The sequence below is a fragment of the Amborella trichopoda genome, chromosome 9, assembly GCF_054954075.1.
Source record: "Amborella trichopoda isolate Santa Cruz 75 chromosome 9, AtrichopodaSantaCruz75HAP2 v2.0, whole genome shotgun sequence".
Taxonomy (NCBI): domain Eukaryota; kingdom Viridiplantae; phylum Streptophyta; class Magnoliopsida; order Amborellales; family Amborellaceae; genus Amborella; species Amborella trichopoda.
In genome coordinates, this window is record NC_142344.1 from 9,513,948 (window position 1) to 9,533,686 (window position 19,739).

Below are 19,739 nucleotides of genomic sequence, written 5' to 3' on the forward strand. Positions count from 1 at the left end.
AGGGTTGGTTCAGAACTTTGTGAACTCTCATTCTCTTTTTCTCTCTGTAAAAAAAAAATATTATGTTTTTCTCTCTTTAAAAAAACGTCGTCGATAGAAGCCGATTGTTACGGTGCTAGAATCAACTCCTTTTAGAGAGAGAGAGAGAGAGGGAGAGGGAGGAAGAGAGAGAAAAATGGCAGCAGTGAAGGTGTTCGGACCTCCCATGTCCACGGCCGTTGCTAGGGTTCTGGCCTGCCTCTACGAGAAGCAGGCCGAATTTGAGCTCGTACGCATTGATATGTCCAAAGGCCAGCACAAGAAACCTGAATACCTTGCAATTCAGGTTATACTCTCTGCTTAATTTGTTCATTTTCACTGTTCAATTATCGTTGATTGATTATTCGAACAGTTATCTCTTATTCTGGTTAATTCACTCTTCGATTATTTTTTATTGATTAATCGGAAAGTTCCGTCTTCTTTGTAATGAGAATGAAATGGTGTGAAATGACATTCATTTTTGGGGCATTTTGTTGTGTGAATTGATGTAACAGCCCTTCGGCCAGGTCCCTGCCTTTCAGGACGAGAATGTTATTCTTTTGGGTACGTCTCTCCTCTGTTTTTTAAGTCCAATTCGTAGGATAACAATACAAATGAAAAGCTCATTGCAATAGATTTTGAATTTGGGATGAATTTCGTCACTCCAATTAGAATGAAGAGCTAAGATATAAGGAAATTTTATATAAGGTTGCAACCTTAAAATGTAAAATTAAATATACACAAAAGTCCATCATAAAAGGTTGTTTGTAAAAGAAAGACTCACCCAATTCGGAAAACTCTCCGGTTGACATCGAGATGCATGAATATGAAAAGAAAATAAGATTTAGAGTCCTAAAAATAATGCATCTTGCAATACATTATCTGCATTGTCTATTTTTAAGATTTTCATATGTTTATAGATTATTTTATTTTTTTTGGCATGTAAATCTACTTTATTTGAACTATTTTTAGAACTTAAAATTTTATAATTAGAGATAAAAATAGATTCGCAAGCCATTATAAGAATTTTTTATATCAAAATTCCATTTAGGATCAAATTTAGAGGTGCGCCTTGCATTGTTTAAAGTTGCAACCTTATGCAAATTACACCCAAGATATAAAAACCTTTGCTAAATTTATAATGGTCTTTTGACGTTTTGATAGTGATAGTGAAAAAGTAGGGACCAAATGGTATGGGTTCTTGTGCAGTTTTTGTGAGGTTGCAACCTTAAACAATTCAATTAAGGTGCACCTTTAAATTTTATCATGTAATTTTATTGTAAAAAATTCTTAGTATTATCTTAAAATCTATTTTCATACTTAATTAAAAAATTTTAAATTTAAAAAATGGTTAAAATTAAGTAGATCTATAAATATATGAAAATCTTGAAAATGACGGTCTAGATAATGTGTTGCAAGATGCACTATTTTCGGGACTCAAAAACTTCTTTTTTTCATATTCATTGAGATATCGGTTAGAAGGTTTTTTCAACATTAAGACAATATTTCTTATAGATTTTTGAGGTGCATCTATGATTCTACATTTTAAGGTTGCAACCTTATATAAATCTTTCCCGTTTCTTTAACCTTATCTAAAATAATAATATGTATTCGGTCCCTACTAAATCCCCACCCTATAAACTTCTATTTTAATTTTTATTTTAATTTTTTAATTTTTAATTTTTTCTTTTGGATCACCGATCCGGATAATTCGAGAACAATCCGGATCACCGATCCAACTTATTTGAACCAGCGTTGGGGGTGGACAATCCACCCCCACCGATCTTTTTTTTTTTACATTGCTCTCCAACCATACTAACCCTTAGATGCCTGATCCAACCATGTACACTACAATTGATCTCCGGCCATCTGCCGGTGAGAGTGGACAGAGATTAACCTCGAGTAGTGTTTACCTTAATCCATTGGAGTAAGGCATGCTTTCCCAGGCACACGGTAACACACAGGTTTAACACTTAGTTTCAATTTTAAACAGTATGATAGCAGTTCCTAAATCATCTGATGCCAATGGGGACAGTTGAGGAGCGTTGTTGCATCGCTCAAAGTCAAAATTTACTAACGAGCTTTAGTAGGAGGAACCCCACTCATCGACTGTCTGTAATTAACATGGGACGGTTGAGGAGCTGCTAGTATATTGGATATGGACTACTCATTGTTAGCAATAAACGGTTGAGGAGCTGCTAGTTCAGTATTTGAATACCAAATGATATCATAATGTAGGTTCCTCGAGAACCCCTTGCTTGTAGAATCAAGAATCTCAAACATCATGATCCAAATTTAAGATCATGTATATAGTTGGCAAGATGTGAAATATGTAAAGATAATGACAAGAAATTGCAAGCAATAGGGCAAATAAAAACAACACAACAGAGTGACACACAATTTATGTGATTCACTCCATAGGGCTGCGTCCACGCTATGACAAATAAGAATCCGGAAAATATAGTTGTAGTGATTTGGGTATTATTAAGCTTAACAATCTGCACCTTGAAAGCAAAATCACTATATTTGCTTTGTCAACCTGTCTTTGAATAGATTCTTGATTTCTTCTCTCTTGTCTCTATTGTAGAATTTTCACAACTACGAAAACATGAATTGGGCAAAAGGAGATCCAAATGGGCCTGACAACGACAATTCATGAGTTTGATTGTCAAAACTCAAGACCAAAATTACTAATTTTCTTAAAAATCAGACTCACTGGTTTTTTAATACTGCATATTTTGAGAGAGAGAAAGAGAGAGAGAGAGAAAGAGAGAGAGAGAGAGTTCTGCTTATTTGAACTTCAGTTGAGCCACTGGATCATATGTTTCTTTGATCCACCGGATCCATGTATTTTTTATATTTTCATGTGCATATGTAGTAGGTTATCCCCATTTTTTTGTATGAAGGCCACCACTCAGTAGTGGTTTCTACTCCCCCTTGTATACCCATCTTCTTTAATATAGAACGGTTAACAGCTTCAAAAAAAAAAAGAAAGGACCAAAGAATTTCATTTGAGATCATGACTCTTTTTTATCTTGAAGTATGGTTCAAACTTGAAACATATTAGAGGACTCTATCGTACAGGGCCTGTTAATATTATGTGTTTCTTATTGAATTTAAGGGAAATTAGATGGGAATGACAAATACTACAAAATGAGCTGAATTAAGGGGATATGAAATCGAAATGGTAAATAATAGAGAGTACATTTTTAAAATATGATCATAACTGAAGCTGTTTAAAAGGAAGACACACATGAAGATATTGTGATGCTGTGCATCTTTCTATTGATGAGAACTCATTATAGTTTCAAAAAATAACGAATATTGACAAATATGGTGGGCATTGGATGTAATGGAGGCAGAGTCTAGAGCAATATCTCGGTACATAGTTGATAAATACCAGGACCAAGGCACACCAGGCCTCCTCGGCTCCAACTTCATCGAGCGCGCCTCCATTGATCAATGGATTGAAGCCGAGGCTCAAAGCTTCCAACCACCAAGTGGTGCCCTTGTTTTCCAGCTGTTCTTCGCACCCCTGATGGGCCTCAAAACCGACAAAGTCATCATCGACCAAAACCAAGCCAAGCTCGAGAAGGTCCTCGACATATATGAAAAGATGCTTGAAGAAAACCGCTTCTTGGCTGGAGATAGGTTTACTTTGGCTGATCTCACTCACTTACCTAATTGTGAGTATTTGGTGCAAAAGACTGATAGGTCAGGGCTTATACTCGGCCGGAAAAATGTGAGGAGGTGGTGGGAGGAGATTTCTAGTCGTCCAGCTTGGAAGAAGGTAGTGGAGTTGCAGGTTGCTCCTCCCAAGTAGATGATGTGTTTTAAGCGTATTTTTATGGTATTGATGGCGAATTTTCTTCTTCTTTACTTTCATGGATTAGGTCTCTTACCTATGTTCTCAGTTAATAAAAATGCGTTGTAAAAAACCGGCCTAGTCAACTAGACTCACCCAGATACTGAGTGTTTTATATGTAAAACTCGAGTGGAACCAAGTTTTTGGTCATATGTATAGGTTTTTTGTGTTGTTTTGAGCAATGAATACCATCTTATGTTTATAATGTGGTTTGATTTGGTGACATGTTAGGTTCAAATCCTGGTGCAAACACTCTTTCATGTTATTATTTTTACAAATTCGAAGAACTCGTCCGAGTTTCGGAGCACTGGTTGTTCGTGAATGTTCAAGAGAGAAATTACAAATTTGAAGAACTCGTCCGAGTTTCTGAGCACTGGTTGTTCGCGAATGTTCAAGAGAGAGTTTACAAATTTGAAGAACTCGTCCGAGTTTCTGAACACTGGCTGTTTCTTAATGTTCGAGATAGAGAGAGAGAGAGCTGAAGCTTGATATTTTTAGAAGAAGATATAGAATTAGAACTTTTCTAGTCTCACTCATTGTTTAAAAATTTCACCAATAAAGTTTCCGTATCTGAGTATCATAGGGAATAACTTGAGCTATCAATCCAAATGAAAATACATTAACCAAATGGAGGTCTGCAACAAAAGAAAAAAAAGGAACAAAGGAAAAAGGATTACAACAAAGGCTACTCCTGAAGTAGCATAAGGTTGAAGGAAACAGAGGTAGACAATTGTTAATCTGGTTAAGGGTATTGTGGAGTGGTAGTAAGCAGTTGCCGGGCTCGGACCCGAACCTGGAGACGGACGAGAGTGTTCATGCAGTGCATAGCTATCCGAGCCTGCCTCCTCACACACATTCCCCGGACCACTGCCTGCAACTTTACGACCCTCTTCAAACCCTTCAATGCTTGCCTTGCCTAACACCCAACATACAACGCCATAATTCTATAGTTAGTGAGAGAGAGTATTTTGATCACCTTAAGCAAAAGAGACATTACTGCAAGGGCATATTGATTACTACAAGAAGCTTAGTAGGGGCCATGGCCATCTAAGCTAAATGAAATCAAAATGAAATCAGTTAATCATTTAAAGAAATTATCATTATCATCATAGCTTGTTTTTAATTAATTGGGGTTGGCTAATCTAAAGAAAGAATGAAACCAAAAAATTACAAAAAAAAAGTTATCGTCTTTGATGAGGTTCTTTTGCAGCAATTCACTGACGCCCTTTCCCATCTTCAAATGAACATATATTAAAATTTAAAAATGTTGCTCCAAGTCCATGATTGCACGCAGGAAAGAGAAGCTGTTATGCCCAAAAGCCACTACCTATCCAAACGAAGCCTTGGATATTATAGAAGTCGCTGTAATTTTCAAATTCGACATGAAAATAACCAGTATAAATCGCTGAGAGTCAACTGCATTTTGAAGGAATATTATTCTCAAAGAAATTTTAGTGTGTATGGATAATCGAGGGGTTACCAAGTGGCCTCGGAAAAAGGCTTGGATCTTGATCGCAGCCAACTCCTCCTTGGAATATGAAACTACCAGAAGCTCTCCTTTTTCTTCTTCCTCTGCCAAATTCTGCAGATTTCATATTCAATTCGCATTATAGAGAGGCATCGAGATTCGATCGAGAGACACTTCTTAACAAGATAGATAAAGAGAAGAGGAGCTGAGAGAGAGGTTTTAATTTTAGAGATTCTCCCTACCACGATATTGGAATCGGAGGAACGAAGGTTTCTGAACTCATCATCCGTGGTCGCAAGAGATGAAGGTTTGGAAACAGGGGAACGGCCGGCAAATTTTCGGCGAATGCGGTTGAACCAGATTCGACGTTTCCTTGCCATGTCTGATATATGATATGATAGTCAAGGGAAGAATTGGGCTCTGTTTCTTTGAATTTGGAGATGAGTTTGGGGAGGCTTTGATGAAGTGTGAAAAAGAAGAGAGAAGAAAAAGAAAGAGAAGGGCGTGGGCGTAATTTTTTTTAAGAGAACGTGAAGGGAGGGATGTCTGCGCACAGAATGTGGGCTTCAACTTCAAGTTCAAGATTTCAGCGCGATGGACTATTGTCAGGGATTTAAAGTTTACGACAAGAATGGCCCTACATTTTTCTTAAAATGACATTACGCATAGCAAAAGTTTTACAGTGTAATTTTTAGATCTACAATTTTGTTAAAAAGAGGAAAAATGGACCCCAAGAGGCCCAAAATATACATAAAAATAAGGGCAGAGTATAGATCCCCAAATTGGAAACTTGGGTTAAAATTGAGGGAGGGTTTTTTTTTTCAAAAAAAATAATTTTTTTACTTGGGTGGGGGCATTGCCTAAAAATTATAAATGGGATATCTATAATCCCCACTAACTAACCACTTTTTTCACCAAAGGGTAGGCCCAAATCCCCATTTACTTACCACTTTTATTCACCCAAAAAAAACTAAAGAGAGGACAATTGCAGGATTTCTCAATTATCTCCTCTAAAACACAATGTTCATAATCAAATTTGCTCTCTCTCTCCTTCAGTGGAAATCTGCCTCAAAATGCTCAATTTAATCCCCATTGACTTACCACTTTTATTCACCCAAAAAAAACTGGAGAGAGGACAATTGCAGGATTTCTCAATTATCTCCTCTAAAACACAATGTTCATAACCAAATTTGCTCTCTCTCACCTTCAGTGGAAATCTGATCTGCCTCAAAATGCTCAATGTAATCCCCATTGACTTACCACTTTTATTCACCCAAAAAAAACTAGAGAGAGGACAATTGCAGGATTTCTCAATTATCTCCTCTAAAACACAATGTTCATAATCAAATTTGCTCTCTCTCTCACCTTCAGTGGAAATCTGCCTCAAAATGCTCAATTTTCATCTACCTGTCCAAGCATGAAAGCACAGCCAAAATGCTAACTAGGAAGGATACAATTACAAATATACTAAACAAGAATTTGAGCCCATAGACCCATTCCAATGTAAGAGAAGTTTAACTTCAATTAGAAACACGTTTGGTCCACTGCACCGTAGATCTAGGGTTGGGAATACTCTTGGCCCTACACCTAAAGGAGTTTTTTAGATTTTGATCAGATATCTGGTTTGTGTATTACATTTGTTGCCTGGAGTGGCATCCCTAAAGGGACCTGCACTATCTCACTTTCCAATGTTCTTTCCAGAGCTTATGCCCAAGATGTATTGTTCTTAGAATAACTCCAACAATGAGAACCTCATACGGTTTCATCCCACATAATCCCTATTAATCTCCTTTCAGGGCCCGTTTGGGTACTTGGAGAAGCCTGTCCTAGGGATACGCTTTCCTAAAATTAGTTTGTCCCTGGGATAGGGGTGTCTGCTGTTTGGATAGAAACAACACCTCAACTAAATCTCCAAACAAGTCAACCACATTAAATAAGGCATTAAACTCTGTGTCACCTTCAATACCTTCCCCACTTGCCACCCCTAGCACCAAGAGGGAGTAGCAATTGGCTGCCAGTCCCTTGCCTTGCTTCATCACCACAGAAATTGGACCTCAGATATCCCCCAAAACCTTGTAAAGAAGCACTTTATCAGTCAAAAACATGAAAAGCTCTAAATCAGCCAAAAATAAAAATAAAGAAAAGCATCACATAAACAAGAATTTCCTCTTTAGCATCATCGAAAACAAACTCGTGCAAGATGGACCCTGGCAGCTCAACAGATGACCACCATACACACTTCATGCAGCAAATGTGGGGACCATGAAACCCAACCCAGTCCTCTGGTACTGGCTCCTCCCAGTTCTCCCTTTAACACCAACGGTAGATAGGAGCTGAACTGTCTCACGGCGTTCTAAATCCAACTCACGTATCAATTCAATCGGCGAACAACTGAACCCTTGGGACCTTCTTCAACCCCAGGACATGATGAGTCGACATTGAGGTGCCAAATGACTCCGTCGATAAGAGCTCTTGGGAGTTATCACTCCAAACTTTGACAAGGTCAACAAGTAAAGATGCTCAATAAATATACTCAAGATAAGTATATAAGTGGATATGCAAGCATTACACACATTAGTAACAAGAAAATTTTCGTCATAAATCTGACAGTTATGCATACGGCGTGAAGCAAAAGCATGACACTTCCTGGGATGCATCAATGACTTACATACCTCAATAAGAAAAACAACTTCACACCAGTATAATACAAATTACCTAAGTGCTTCTCATGTGCATTCCTGAAACTTTCCATTAAAGATTATTTTGATGAGTAAGAAAAAAAAGAAAAAGAAAAATTAAATCAGTCCAGAAGAAGATCCTAATCGTTATTTAGACTATTATCATCATCATCATCATAAGAGATGAAATGTTCAAGGAATCCAGATGGAAATAAACAAGATGGAATCGTTCTGGATGCATCAAAACCACTTGGTAATCAGGCTCATAATACCTTTGAAGGGAGTTCCATGAAGATACCAAAAACATACTACATAAATACATTTCAAACCTCAGAGTAAATGCATACCTGTTAGAAAGCTGTGATCTACTTGGACCACCACTAGGTAAAATGCTTGATACATTTACTTCAAACAAGGATCAGCTTAACCAGGTTTTCACCGCTTTTCCTCGAGCAACAAACCTTCCAACATTAAGTCTGTCCACTTTGAGAGGAGAACCCATCTGAAACATCATCTCTGAAACCAACTTCTTAACAGTCGATTCCCCTCTAACAGAGCTGTGTTTTCCAGTTCCAGTAACAACTGAAACTTCTAAAGGAATAACTGTCCCGTCGTAAAGCCTCTCTTTCATTTCTTCAAACCATTGCAGAAGGATCACATATGCAGCACCAGTGTGCATCCCGTGCAAATCCAATCTCCATTCCTCAGAAGCCCAATTCACTGACCCTAATTGTATCACTGAGCTTAGAAACTCCTGAATAACAAATAGCTCTTTTGGTGTGGACAAATTTAGGAGCTCCAAGAGTTCATTAATTGACAAAGGAACAGTTTGAGGCTGCTGCACAATAGAAAGAATAGTAGGGCAAGAATTCACAACAGAATTGTATGTCCTAATTGAGAAATCTACATTAAGAGAAGCCATTTTCTTAAGCCAAGAAACCATTTTGGAATACTCCATAAAAGACCCATATGAGGAAAGAATAGTATTTGCTGTAACTGTATCGATAGAATAACCCAGATTCTCCATCAATTCAAGAGTTTTCTCCATTTCAGGGAAAAACCCACATCTACCATATGCAAGTATCAGAGACCTAAACTCAAATGGCGAAGCTTTGAAACCTGAAGCCATCATCTCGTCAAGCATTTCATTTGCATGGTGGGGAAGATTCATCAGAGAGAAGCCATTAATTATAGACTTATAAGCAAGCGCATCACCTGACCTATATGGGAGTTTCTTCAAGCTTGAATATGTTTCAAGAACCTGATTTTTCAGTCCATGTTCAGAGTAAGAATCAATTAGATTGCAGTAAAAAGTAGCCAGGTCCCTTGGGCCTAATTTTTTTATAGTTTCTGAGCCAAGTAGGGATAATGCTTCTTCTCTTTGTTCGTATTTCTCAAGCAAACCAATCAGGCTGGCTATCAATTTCCCATTCCATTTATACCAAGGGGCTTCACTGATTATCTTGTACATCTGCAACATTGCAGATACCCCAAATGTTCATCAAAATCATCATCATAACCAACACCTTATACAACAAATTAAAAATATTACCCCAGAATTCATAAGGCAAAAAGATAAGAAACCCATATAGGAAAAATTACATTTTTAAAGAATTCTGAAAGAGAAATGAAAAATCAAATTCCTGGGGAAATTTTTCGTACCAGAGGCATATCCATAAACTACCACCAAACCCATGTTCAAATCTTCAGCTTCATTTTTAGGTTGCTATATTAGCCAGTTATTGCCTGAATAAAATAATAAAAAGAACCTATCTTCAACCTCGAACCTATAGGAGAACATGCAAGGCCCTTGTGAAAAAGAGAAAACTCAATTTCCATCTTTCTCTGACACCATTTACAATCCAAAATAGACCCACCATACCCTCGCTTGATTTCCAAGAATTCCATCAGTTCAATTGATATTAAATGAATTTATCCGAACTGAATGAATGGGATCCTTTTAGGCTAAATTCAGATAAAAATAAATATCACATCAAATAATAGAAGCAGTTCAGTTCAGACAATCCAACTCAAATTGAATAATAAAAGCTACCCATTTCCTCCATCTAATTCATGGGGGGTGATAATAAATCTAGAAAATAGGAGAAAACATGATTTTGTGACATGAGATAGATAAGCTAAACTCACAGGAAGAGCAACGGCCCATTGGTGAGAAGAGAGGAGATGGTGAAAAGCTTCAAGCTGCAAAGCCTTGGAAGAGGACCCAGAGAATTTGCAGAGAAGGCGACGCACAGCTAATGGGTCACCTCCTGTGACTTCAATGGAGCGAAGAAGCCGCTCTTTCCTCTTACTCAAAGAAGAGGAGGCATGACAACACAGTGTGGTAGTTGGCTTTAGAGTTGCAGGCGCGGAGAGTCGCAAGAGAATCCACATTCTTGTCTGCTGTCCTTCTTCCTCGCTCTTCCTGTGTGACTCCCAACTATCGGTTTTTGTTGTCGAGTTTCACTTTTTTGGCTACCTCTATCATTGAGAAACAGGCATGGAAGCGGCACTAGATGTCCGAGTTGGAGTTCGCGTCCGAATTGGAACGCTGGATAAGGACGAGTACAAAGATTTATGTATTTAAACGTATATGATTTATGTATAGCTGTAATATTTATTAGTAGAAGTAAGACTAAAATGTTTATATTGTAGGTTTTAGTCAGAAGATGTAGATTTGATATGTCATTCAAATTTGAGAATCGTGAGAACTAGGTTTTCTTCGCATCAGATAAAGACTGGGGCATCTCGTTACATATTATGTATTTGGGAGGATATTGTGTACTTGGGAGGAGAGAAAGAGGGGAGAGACATGAAAAACATAGAAAGAGAGAATGGGATGAGAGAGAAAGATTGGGGGTCTTTGTGTATCATATATGGGAGGAGAGAGAGGGGGAGAGATGGGAAATATGGAGAGAGAAACGGAAGAGAGAGAGTGAGAAAGACCAAGGCATTTCCCTGTATATTGTGTATTTGAGAGGAGAATGGGAAGAGAGAGATAGAAATATGGAGAGAGAATAAAAGGAAAGAGAGTGAAAGGGAATGAGAGAGATAAAAAATATAAGTGAGAGAAAATGGGAGGAAAGAGAGTGAGGGGCAATGGGAAGCGAGAGGAGAGAGATGGAAACATGGAGAGAGAGTGAGAGAATGAGGGAGAAAGGAAATATGGAGAGAGAATGAGAAAGAATGAAGGAGATGGAAAATATGGAGAGAGAAGACAAGAGGAAAAAGAGTGAGGGGGGAGCGGAAAGAGAGAGAGTAAGAGGAGAGAGATGAGAAAGATTGAGAGAAGGTGTATAAGGAGGGAGAAGAGATAGGAAATATGGAAAGAGAATGGGAGGAGAGATAGTGAAAAAGATTGAGTGTTTTTCTGTTTATTATGTATTTGAGAGGAAAAAAAGGGGAGAGAAAGAGAAGAGAGCGATGGAAAACATAAAGAGAGAAAATGGATGGGGAGAGAAGGGAGAGATAGGATATATGGAGAGAGAGAAAACGGGAGGAGAGAGTGAGGCGAGAGATGAAATCGATGGAGAGAGAGGGAAGGGGTGTAGGGAGAAAGGGAAAAAAAGAAGTTTGGGAGGATGGTTTTCAAAAAAATATACGTTTTTTTAGATTTATTTGACCTAAAAAAACATGTTTAAATTAATTCAAGAGGTTAGAGGAAATAAAATATACAATTTTTATGACGTAAGATATCTTTTAAAACTTTGGATCTATTCTGAAACAAAACCTAAAAATAAAGAGTACGAAGATATTTTCTCTTGAAAAAAAAGAATGTAAATGCATGAGTTAGGTTATAGAAGTAGGGAAACAAGCAATTAGTCCCACATCAATGAGACAAAGGAAGGAGGAGGAGGAGGAGACGGATTGTAAATATGATGATAGGGAGAGTGTGGAAGCATCCTTACGTGGACGGAGTCAAATCGGTGATCACAAAGGCCAATGGCGTAGGGTGGCTGTCCTCATTGCACTTAGAAGATGGGTCACCTTAGCATCTCCCCAACTGTATAATTAAAAGTAACTTTTATCATAACAAATGTTTGTATGATAGAGTTTCTATTTTCTATTTGCATGTATTCATAAAGCCTCACCTCAATTCATATGCTTCAGTATAATTAAAAGTAACTTTTATCATAACAAATGTTTGTATGAGAGTTTCTATTTTCTATTGCTTGTAGTCATAAAGCCTCACCTCAATTCATAAATAAATTGTAATTTTGGCAATAGAAAACCTTTAAAAATCAGTCATCTTGACATGAATATTATAGTTGTGAAAAAAAAAGAAAAAAAGAAAAAAAGGAGTTAATGGTTGTGAGAAAAGAAGAAGGAAGACGACTAAAAAACGAATCGTCTTGACTTTGGTTGTGAAAAAAAAATGGGTTCAAGCTCTAAAAATAATATATATTGCAACAAATTTTCTAGATCATTCATTCGCCCTAAAAATAAATTTTCATGGATCCGTAAGATCTGTATCATTTTTTGAGGGAAATTAATTTTAGAGCCTTCATAAAAACTTATGTTCCCGAAAGTGCTTTTAGAATGACGATTTGAGGTAAGGCGTTATTTTATTTATGTAAAGCCTCGGCCTTATATAAGCCTCATCTAAAAGTAATTTCCAACACATACATTTTTAGTTTTTCGTAAAGCCTCACCTCAAATCCTCACCCAGAAAGCATTGGCTCTAAAATTAATTTCCAACACTGACAAAAAAATTTGATATTGAAAAAATGGTACAGTTTTTGCGGATCTGTGAACCCTTATTTTTCGGAATACTTATTTTTAGGGCTAAATGAATGGCCTAAATAATTTGTTGCAATCTGCACTGTTTTTAGATTTTAAACTCCAAATTTATTTGAACTACCATAATGTTCAAGCTGAGATGATCAATTTGAAGGTTTTTCAACACTTAAATTGCAATATTTTATGAGTTATGAGGGGAGGCTTTACTTATTTATATTTTCCAAATATAAATATGGTTGAAATTGTGTAATACAAAGTTTACATATCAAATACAGTAGTAGTCTAATAGGGGTTAGGGCATACTATCATTTAGGAAAATTTTATCGTTGAGAATGCCAGTTCATGGACTGTTGTGTTGGTTATGGGGATTAGTAGACGAATTGCTCTGTTTATTCATGAAATGCTATGTTCAGGAATAAGTTTCCTAATGTTTTAGGACCACATATATTTTGTAGCATCACTATTGATGAATTGGTGTGCACACACCGTCGTGCTAGAATTGCATCATTGTTGATGAACTAGTGTGCGCACCATTGTCCATGAACAGGACCGTCGTGCTAGAATTGCATCATTATTTCGGTATTCAAAGTCTATTATTTTTATTGTACTCATCTACTAATTCCAATGTGGTTCCCAAAAAAGTTAGAGACCAAGAAGATCCTCCTAAGTTGGCTATATACCGAATGAAATAAATGTTAATTTGCCTTCCAATGGAGCATAGTATAACAACTGACATACCATATATATGGGAAAAGTTTATATAGAGCCAAGGCTCTAAACAATCAAATTCAAGCCTACCTCAAAATTTTCACTAAAAGAGATTGTTTTGATGCCTAAAATTATGGCAAATATTAGAATCTCATATTTTCCAAAACTTGCATAGAATAGGAAAGGATCCGGTTTCTATGCGGCCAACCTCAAAATTTTGAAAAAGGCTCGTATGACAATAATTGTAATACTTCTAAACCAAATACTATTATCCAATGATTTAAAAAACGGATTACTATTTTCTAGTGATTTAAACAACGGATTGGTGGCCCGGATAGTGCATCGTCGGGCATCGCAAAAACGAATATGGATTAGTGGCCCGCATCGGGCATCGCAAAAACCAATACTGATCGATGATATACAGATCGATGACTAAAAAAAACGGATTACTATTTTCTAGTGATTTAAACAACAAATTGGTGGCCCGGATCGGGTATTCCAAAAACCGGATCGCCAAAAAAAAAAAAAAATACACATCGCCAAAAACGAAAAACAAAAGCAACACCATTTTGAAAATAGCATTGACTAAATTACCTTCAAAGAAGTGCTATTATTCATACTACCTAACCTAACCGAGAAGAATCTAATGAAGAAAACCAAGTGCTATTATTCATACTAACTACCTGGGCGAGAACAATAAATTGAGGCAAACATTATCATGTTGAGCCTTCATCTTTACAATGTAATCGGACGAGGCAGACATGATTGTTGTCGAAATTTCACATTCTGAAATGGTGGGGGCCGCGCGAACGCGTACCCCCCTATCACAAATTATGACGTGTACTCTCCTACTCAGAGGAGATACTAAGGTTAGCCATCTCCTAAGTGCAATGGAGACAGCCACCCTAGGCCATCGGCCTTTCTGAACGCCGATTGACCCCGTCCAGGTAAGTATGCCTTTCATTATCTCCTACCTTCCATTTTATAGTCTCTCTCCTCCTCCTCCTTCCCATCCCTCATCGATGTGGGACTAATCTAATTGCTTCTTTCCCTCCCTCTATAACCTCACTCACTCACTCACTCACTCATCATATATCCTCCTCTTCTACCCCTTTCCCTATTCCCCTTCCAATGCCCACAACTATGTATTTATATTCGTTTATTACTTATAATATGAACCAATATTCTCAATAAATTTTATTATTTTTTTGGGAAATTTACTTAAAAGATTGGTTTGTTTTAGGAATTTAAAAAATGGGAAAATTTATATAGAGCCGAGGCTCTAAACAATGAAATTTGAGCCTACACAAAAATTTCACTCGTAGAGGTTGTTTTGATGCCCAAATATCTTCAAATTGGTCATCTTGACATCAAGATGCATGGACATGAGAGAAAATTAGAATTCAAGTTTTGAAAATAGTGTATTTTGTAATGCATTTTTTTACCGTCAATTTTCAAGATTTTCATAGATTTGTCGATCTACACTATTTTTGAAGCTTTAAACTTTACAAATAGATTTGAAAATATATTTTAAGTCTATCACAAAGATTTATAAGATTGAAACCACATTTGTCGACACTATTTGAAGGTACTCTCTAATTTGATTGTTTAGAGCTTCAAAGGAATCTTTTGTAAACGACATGAATGATGCGATTCAGAATGTCGCTCTTCCTATCTGTATTGGAGGTGACTTCAATTTAATTAGGTGGCCTGATGAATGTTTGGTTGATGTTTCAATAAACTTCTTGATGAGGCTCTTTAATAATTTTATTGAAATTAGTTCTTTTTTGGACTTACCGATTGTTGGTACCAAGTTCACTTGGTCCAACAACAGTACCATTTCCCTGTTTATGTTAGATAGGTTTTTGGTCTATGCTAATTGGGTGTATTTATTCCCTTTGGCCTCTGTACGGGCTATCCCACGACTTTCGTCTGACCATACTCTTATTTTCTTATATTCTACTATAGATAGAGGTGGTCCGAAGCCCTTTAGACTTGACTTAGTTTGGCTCGAGGATCAAGTAGTGATTGATCTTATTACCTCTACTTGGCAAAATACAATTTCCTATGGCTCTTTAAATTTTCAGCTTCATAAGAAACTTCTCAATATCAAGCATAAACTTCTTAGTTGGAAAAAAGAACATTATGTTAATGCTTCATTGAAAATTGATGAATTGCTTATCGAGGTTGAAGCATTGGATTTTCAGATCCAAACCTATTGTACCTTGTTTACAAAGCTTTTGGGTGTCAAGAAATCGAAATTGCATGAACCCACTGTTCTTCGTAGGGCTGAAGAATTATATTGGAAGCAGAGGTCGAGAATTAAATGGCTCAAAGAGGGTGACCTGAACACTAAATTCTTCCATTCCATTGGTAGTGTTAGAAGAAGATAAAATGACATTTCGGGTTTGTTTATCCTAGGCATAGATTCCGACGATAGTCTCGTTTGGGAGGAGGCTATTGTTGATCATTTTAGGAGGGTTTTTTCTAGGGAGGTTGTTTTCACCCCTATTATGTCTAGACTGCATTTTTAAAAGCTTTATGATGAATCTAAGTCCTTTTTGGAGTGCGACATTTCCATTGAAGAGCTTAAAACGACAGTTTTTGCCCTCCTTGGCAACAAATCCCCGGGCTCTGATGGCGCTTCCCCATGGCCTTTTTTCATAGATTCTGACATCTCATTAAATTTTAGCTGTTGGAAATGATTAAAGCCTTTATGGTTAATGGGATTATTTTCAAGGCGATCAATGACACGTTTATAACACTCATTCCTAAAAAATCAGTGATAGCATAATTGTCAGATTTAAGGCCTATTAGCTTGCTTTCCAATCTCTACAAGGTTGTGGCCAAGGTTTTGGCAGAACGACTGAAATCTGCACTTCATGGTCTCATCTCCTCCAATCAGTCGGCTTTCATTTAGAATCGTCAGATCACCGATAGTATACTGGTCGCTCAAGAATGCATTCATTCTAGAATAAGGAGTCAGCTCCCTGATATTATTTTAAAATTAGATTTGGAGAAAGCCTACGATCGGGTGGAATGAGGAGTTCTTTTGGAGATTATTAAAAATAGAGTTTTGGGGAGAAGTGGAGAAGCTGGATTTATGGGTGTTTATCTTCGGCACAATTTTCTTTCTTGATCAAGGGAAGTCCAGCTGGTTTTTTCAAAGCCACCAGAGGACTCCGTCAAGGGGAGCCTCAATCCTCATTTATTTTTTCCATTTATGTAGAATGTTTTAGCATATTGATACCGAATATGAAAGCATGTGCTAGATTTACAGGTTTTTTGTGGCGGATTCGGGTCCGACTATTTCCTATCTTCAATATGCTGATGGCACCCTTATTTTTAGTGACGCTTTTGAAGCTCAAATCGCTAATTTAGCATGTTTCTTGGATTGCTATGAGGCCGCTTCTGGGTGTTAAGGTTGACTATTGTAAAACCCTTAAAACCCTTTTGATCGGGGTAAATTACTCCCCTGATCTAACCCTTTTCTTGGTTAACCGATTGGGGTATAAGGTTGGATCCTTCCCCTTCACCTACCTAGGTATCCCTATTTCTGAGTCTAAGCCGTCCTCTTCAGTTTGGGATCAGGCTATTCATAGGGTCCAATTTAAGTTGGATTTGTGAAAGCCAAAGTACCTTTCCTTGGGTGGTAGAGTCACTTTGTTGAGAGCATGCTTTGCAAACTTGCCCATTTATCTTATGTCTCTCATTCTTATGCCTGCTTCAGTTATCAAGAAGATTGAAAATATGATGGATAATTTCTTGTGGGGAGTTTTGGGACTTAAAGAAAGTATCATTTACTTAGATGGGATCGGGTTTGTACCCCAAAGAGTGAATGGGGTTTGGGTATTCACAAACTCAAGTTTATGAATGAAGCTTCACTGTGTAAATGGTGGTGGCTTACCTTTCATTGCCAAGATCAGCTTTGGTTTTTAACTCTTTCATCGAAATGTGACATGGACATGCATGACTTATGGTTGAGTGGTGGTCGTCCTACTGAGACTTCATTTCTTTGGAGGCCTATCTATAGATGCAGACCAATGATTGCTAGCCACTTCTGTTGGGTGGTGGGCAGTGGTAACTCAATTTCTTTTTGGCATAAAAAATGGCTTGGAGAGGTGCCTCTCAAGCTTTCTTTTCCAGATTTGTATGTTAAAGTTTCGCAACCAGAAACAAAGATTGCCAACATAGTGGATTGGAGAGGTCCTCGTCCCTCCTGGCACCTCTCTCTCCCCTATAATAGACTCAATGGCGTCGCTTTCCAACAGTGGTTGCAATTATTGGAACTCTTCGATTCAGTTTATATCTCCTCAGGCTTTGAGGATCAACTTGTGTGGGAATTGGAAACTGATGGTTCATTTTTTGTAAAATGCTGTTACAGATTCATTTTCCATGATAGATGGAGATGGTCTCTACCCCTTGTGGCAAAAATCTGGAAGTGGCTTATCCCCTACAAGGTATATGTTTTCTTATAGTTGACTGCCCAAAATAAAATATTGACGGTTGATAACCTTATCAAAAGGGATAAAGTGCTCCCTAACATTTGTTTGATGTGTAAACTTAATGAGGAAACTGGAAACCATCTCTTTCCTCATTATAATGTGGCATCAAGAATTTGGTACTGGTTCTTTGGTTTACTATCGATCCAAGCCTCTATTCCGAGATCGGTTATGGACATTGTTTCACAGCTTTTCTTTTCCCATTTACCTTTTGGAGGTTCTTTGGTCTGGAGTATAGCTCGTGGTGCAATGCTATGGGAGATTTGAAAAGAAAGAAATAGGCGTACTTTCGATGGTATTAGCCTATCATTTGACCGGTTAATAGATAACATTAAGATCACCATTTGGCAGTGGTTTCCGGTTACTAAGGATGGCTGGGGCCTTTCTCAAGCGGATGTTATGGTTAATTTGCAAAACTTGTTTATTTTGAGGAAAGTTAAGATGCGTCATCGTTGTTTCTGGACTCCACCACAGATGGGCCGCTTCAAACTTAATTTTGATGGCAGTTCTTTTGGTAATCCTGGTTTGGTTGGTATAGGTGGTGTCGAGCGGAACAGTTTGGGTGATATTGTCTTGTCTTATGCAAGCCCCATTGGTTCTGCTACGGCGAATCATGCGGAGCTAGCTTCTTTATTGCAAGGACTTAAACTCATTATCTTAAAAAATTTGGTTCACTATTGCATTTGTGAAGGAGACTCTCTAAATGTTATTAGTTGGTGTAAAAAGGAGTCGAACACCATAGTCACTTCGGCCTCTCGCGTTGGAAATCATGGATCCTCTCCTTTTTTTGTCTCTTTTGCTCATGTTTATCGTGAAGCCAATGCTGTTGCTGACTCTCTTGCAAAAGGAGGGGCTCTTTTACTTTCTCTGATAGTTTTCCAATGATGTAATATCCTTTGAGTAATTATTATCAATAAAGATTGGAACTTTTGTCAAAAAATAAATGTTATGATCCAAAATATGGTTTTGTTTACCCCAAAAAAGTCCTGGGTAAACAAAATATGGTTTTGTATAACCATGTTATCTCCCCAAACAAACATGTTTGGCAATTTTGTAGCCACATAACGGGGCTTTGTGTACCCACAAAAGCAGATCAAAATGCAATTAAACAAAGTCGCGAAAAAATTTGTCAGACAAAACAACGTTTTGTTTATGGGGCCTGTCTCTCTCTCGCACGTGAAAGCCCAATGGCTCCGTTGAGCTACGGTTTTCCACTTCATATCAACACAGCCGCATCAAAACCAGAGAGGCAGATATAAATCTATCAGCTAAAAAAAACCACAGCCACCGAAGGAGAGAGAGATAAAACCCTAACGGTGTAAAATGGAGTGGAAGGGTGGATTTTTTCTTTCCATTTGAGCTCTCTTTCAGGTAGGTTTCAATGACCCCATTTTTTCCTTTTCTTCATTTTCTTTTCGTCTTTTATTGTTCTTTTTCTGTAGCAACTCCATGGATTTGTTTGAGAAACAATAGGTGAATGTCATTTACTTCATTTTTGGCATGAAGGAGTCTGCAATATTGGGATTTGTTTGAGAAACAAGAGGTGCCAATCAAGTTTTACTCGCTGACCCTCTGGTTTAGGGGTGGTTTTCTAGAAATTAGGGTTGATTGATTCCCTTATGATCGGCAAAATTGTGAGTTGAGTGTGAGGAAACTCAAATTTCATATTTCTTTTTTAGAATAATTATTTAATAATTCTTAAGTAGTTCTTAAAATTTCAGGTTAAAAAAAAAGAAGGAAATATCCTCCAATTTTATTAT

General features: G+C 37.5%; 3 protein-coding genes and 1 non-coding gene across 9 annotated transcripts; 1 reads left to right on the top strand and 3 right to left on the bottom strand.

Annotated features, from left to right (window-relative positions):
- LOC110006371 (glutathione S-transferase F11) lies at window positions 1-4,088 on the top strand. Of its 2 annotated transcripts, none has more exons than XM_088845718.1 (3): window positions 1-325; window positions 534-582; window positions 2,606-4,088. In XM_088845718.1, exons 1-3 carry the CDS (start codon window positions 176-178, stop codon window positions 2,659-2,661), a joined length of 255 nt encoding a protein of 84 aa, XP_088701844.1. In that variant the 5' UTR covers window positions 1-175; the 3' UTR covers window positions 2,662-4,088. The 2 variants fall into 2 exon arrangements, with proteins under 2 accessions (XP_088701844.1, XP_020517142.1); XM_020661483.2 differs by having other exon boundaries at window positions 3,381-4,088.
- Window positions 4,089-4,390: 302 nt separating this feature from the next.
- IQD20 (IQ-domain 20) lies at window positions 4,391-7,843 on the bottom strand. The gene is made up of 3 exons (XM_020661484.2): window positions 5,594-7,843; window positions 5,364-5,465; window positions 4,391-4,799 (listed from the first exon to the last, which is right to left on the bottom strand). Exons 1-3 carry the CDS (start codon window positions 5,729-5,731, stop codon window positions 4,626-4,628), a joined length of 414 nt encoding a protein of 137 aa, XP_020517143.2. The 5' UTR covers window positions 5,732-7,843; the 3' UTR covers window positions 4,391-4,625.
- On the bottom strand, window positions 4,391-10,453 carry LOC110006370 (pentatricopeptide (PPR) repeat-containing protein). Of its 5 annotated transcripts, none has more exons than XM_088845714.1 (4): window positions 10,178-10,453; window positions 8,377-9,500; window positions 5,364-5,465; window positions 4,391-4,799 (listed from the first exon to the last, which is right to left on the bottom strand). In XM_088845714.1, exons 1-2 carry the CDS (start codon window positions 10,421-10,423, stop codon window positions 8,448-8,450), a joined length of 1,299 nt encoding a protein of 432 aa, XP_088701840.1. In that variant the 5' UTR covers window positions 10,424-10,453; the 3' UTR covers window positions 4,391-4,799; window positions 5,364-5,465; window positions 8,377-8,447. The 5 variants fall into 5 exon arrangements, with proteins under 5 accessions (XP_088701840.1, XP_088701842.1, XP_020517140.1 ...); XM_088845716.1 differs by having other exon boundaries at window positions 4,391-5,245; XM_020661481.2 differs by lacking the exon at window positions 5,364-5,465.
- Window positions 10,454-14,271: 3,818 nt separating this feature from the next.
- Window positions 14,272-14,432, bottom strand: LOC148780357 (U1 spliceosomal RNA). The gene has a single exon (XR_016041822.1). It is a non-coding gene; the product is annotated as a U1 spliceosomal RNA (small nuclear RNA).
- Between the last annotated feature and the right edge of the window lie 5,307 nt (window positions 14,433-19,739).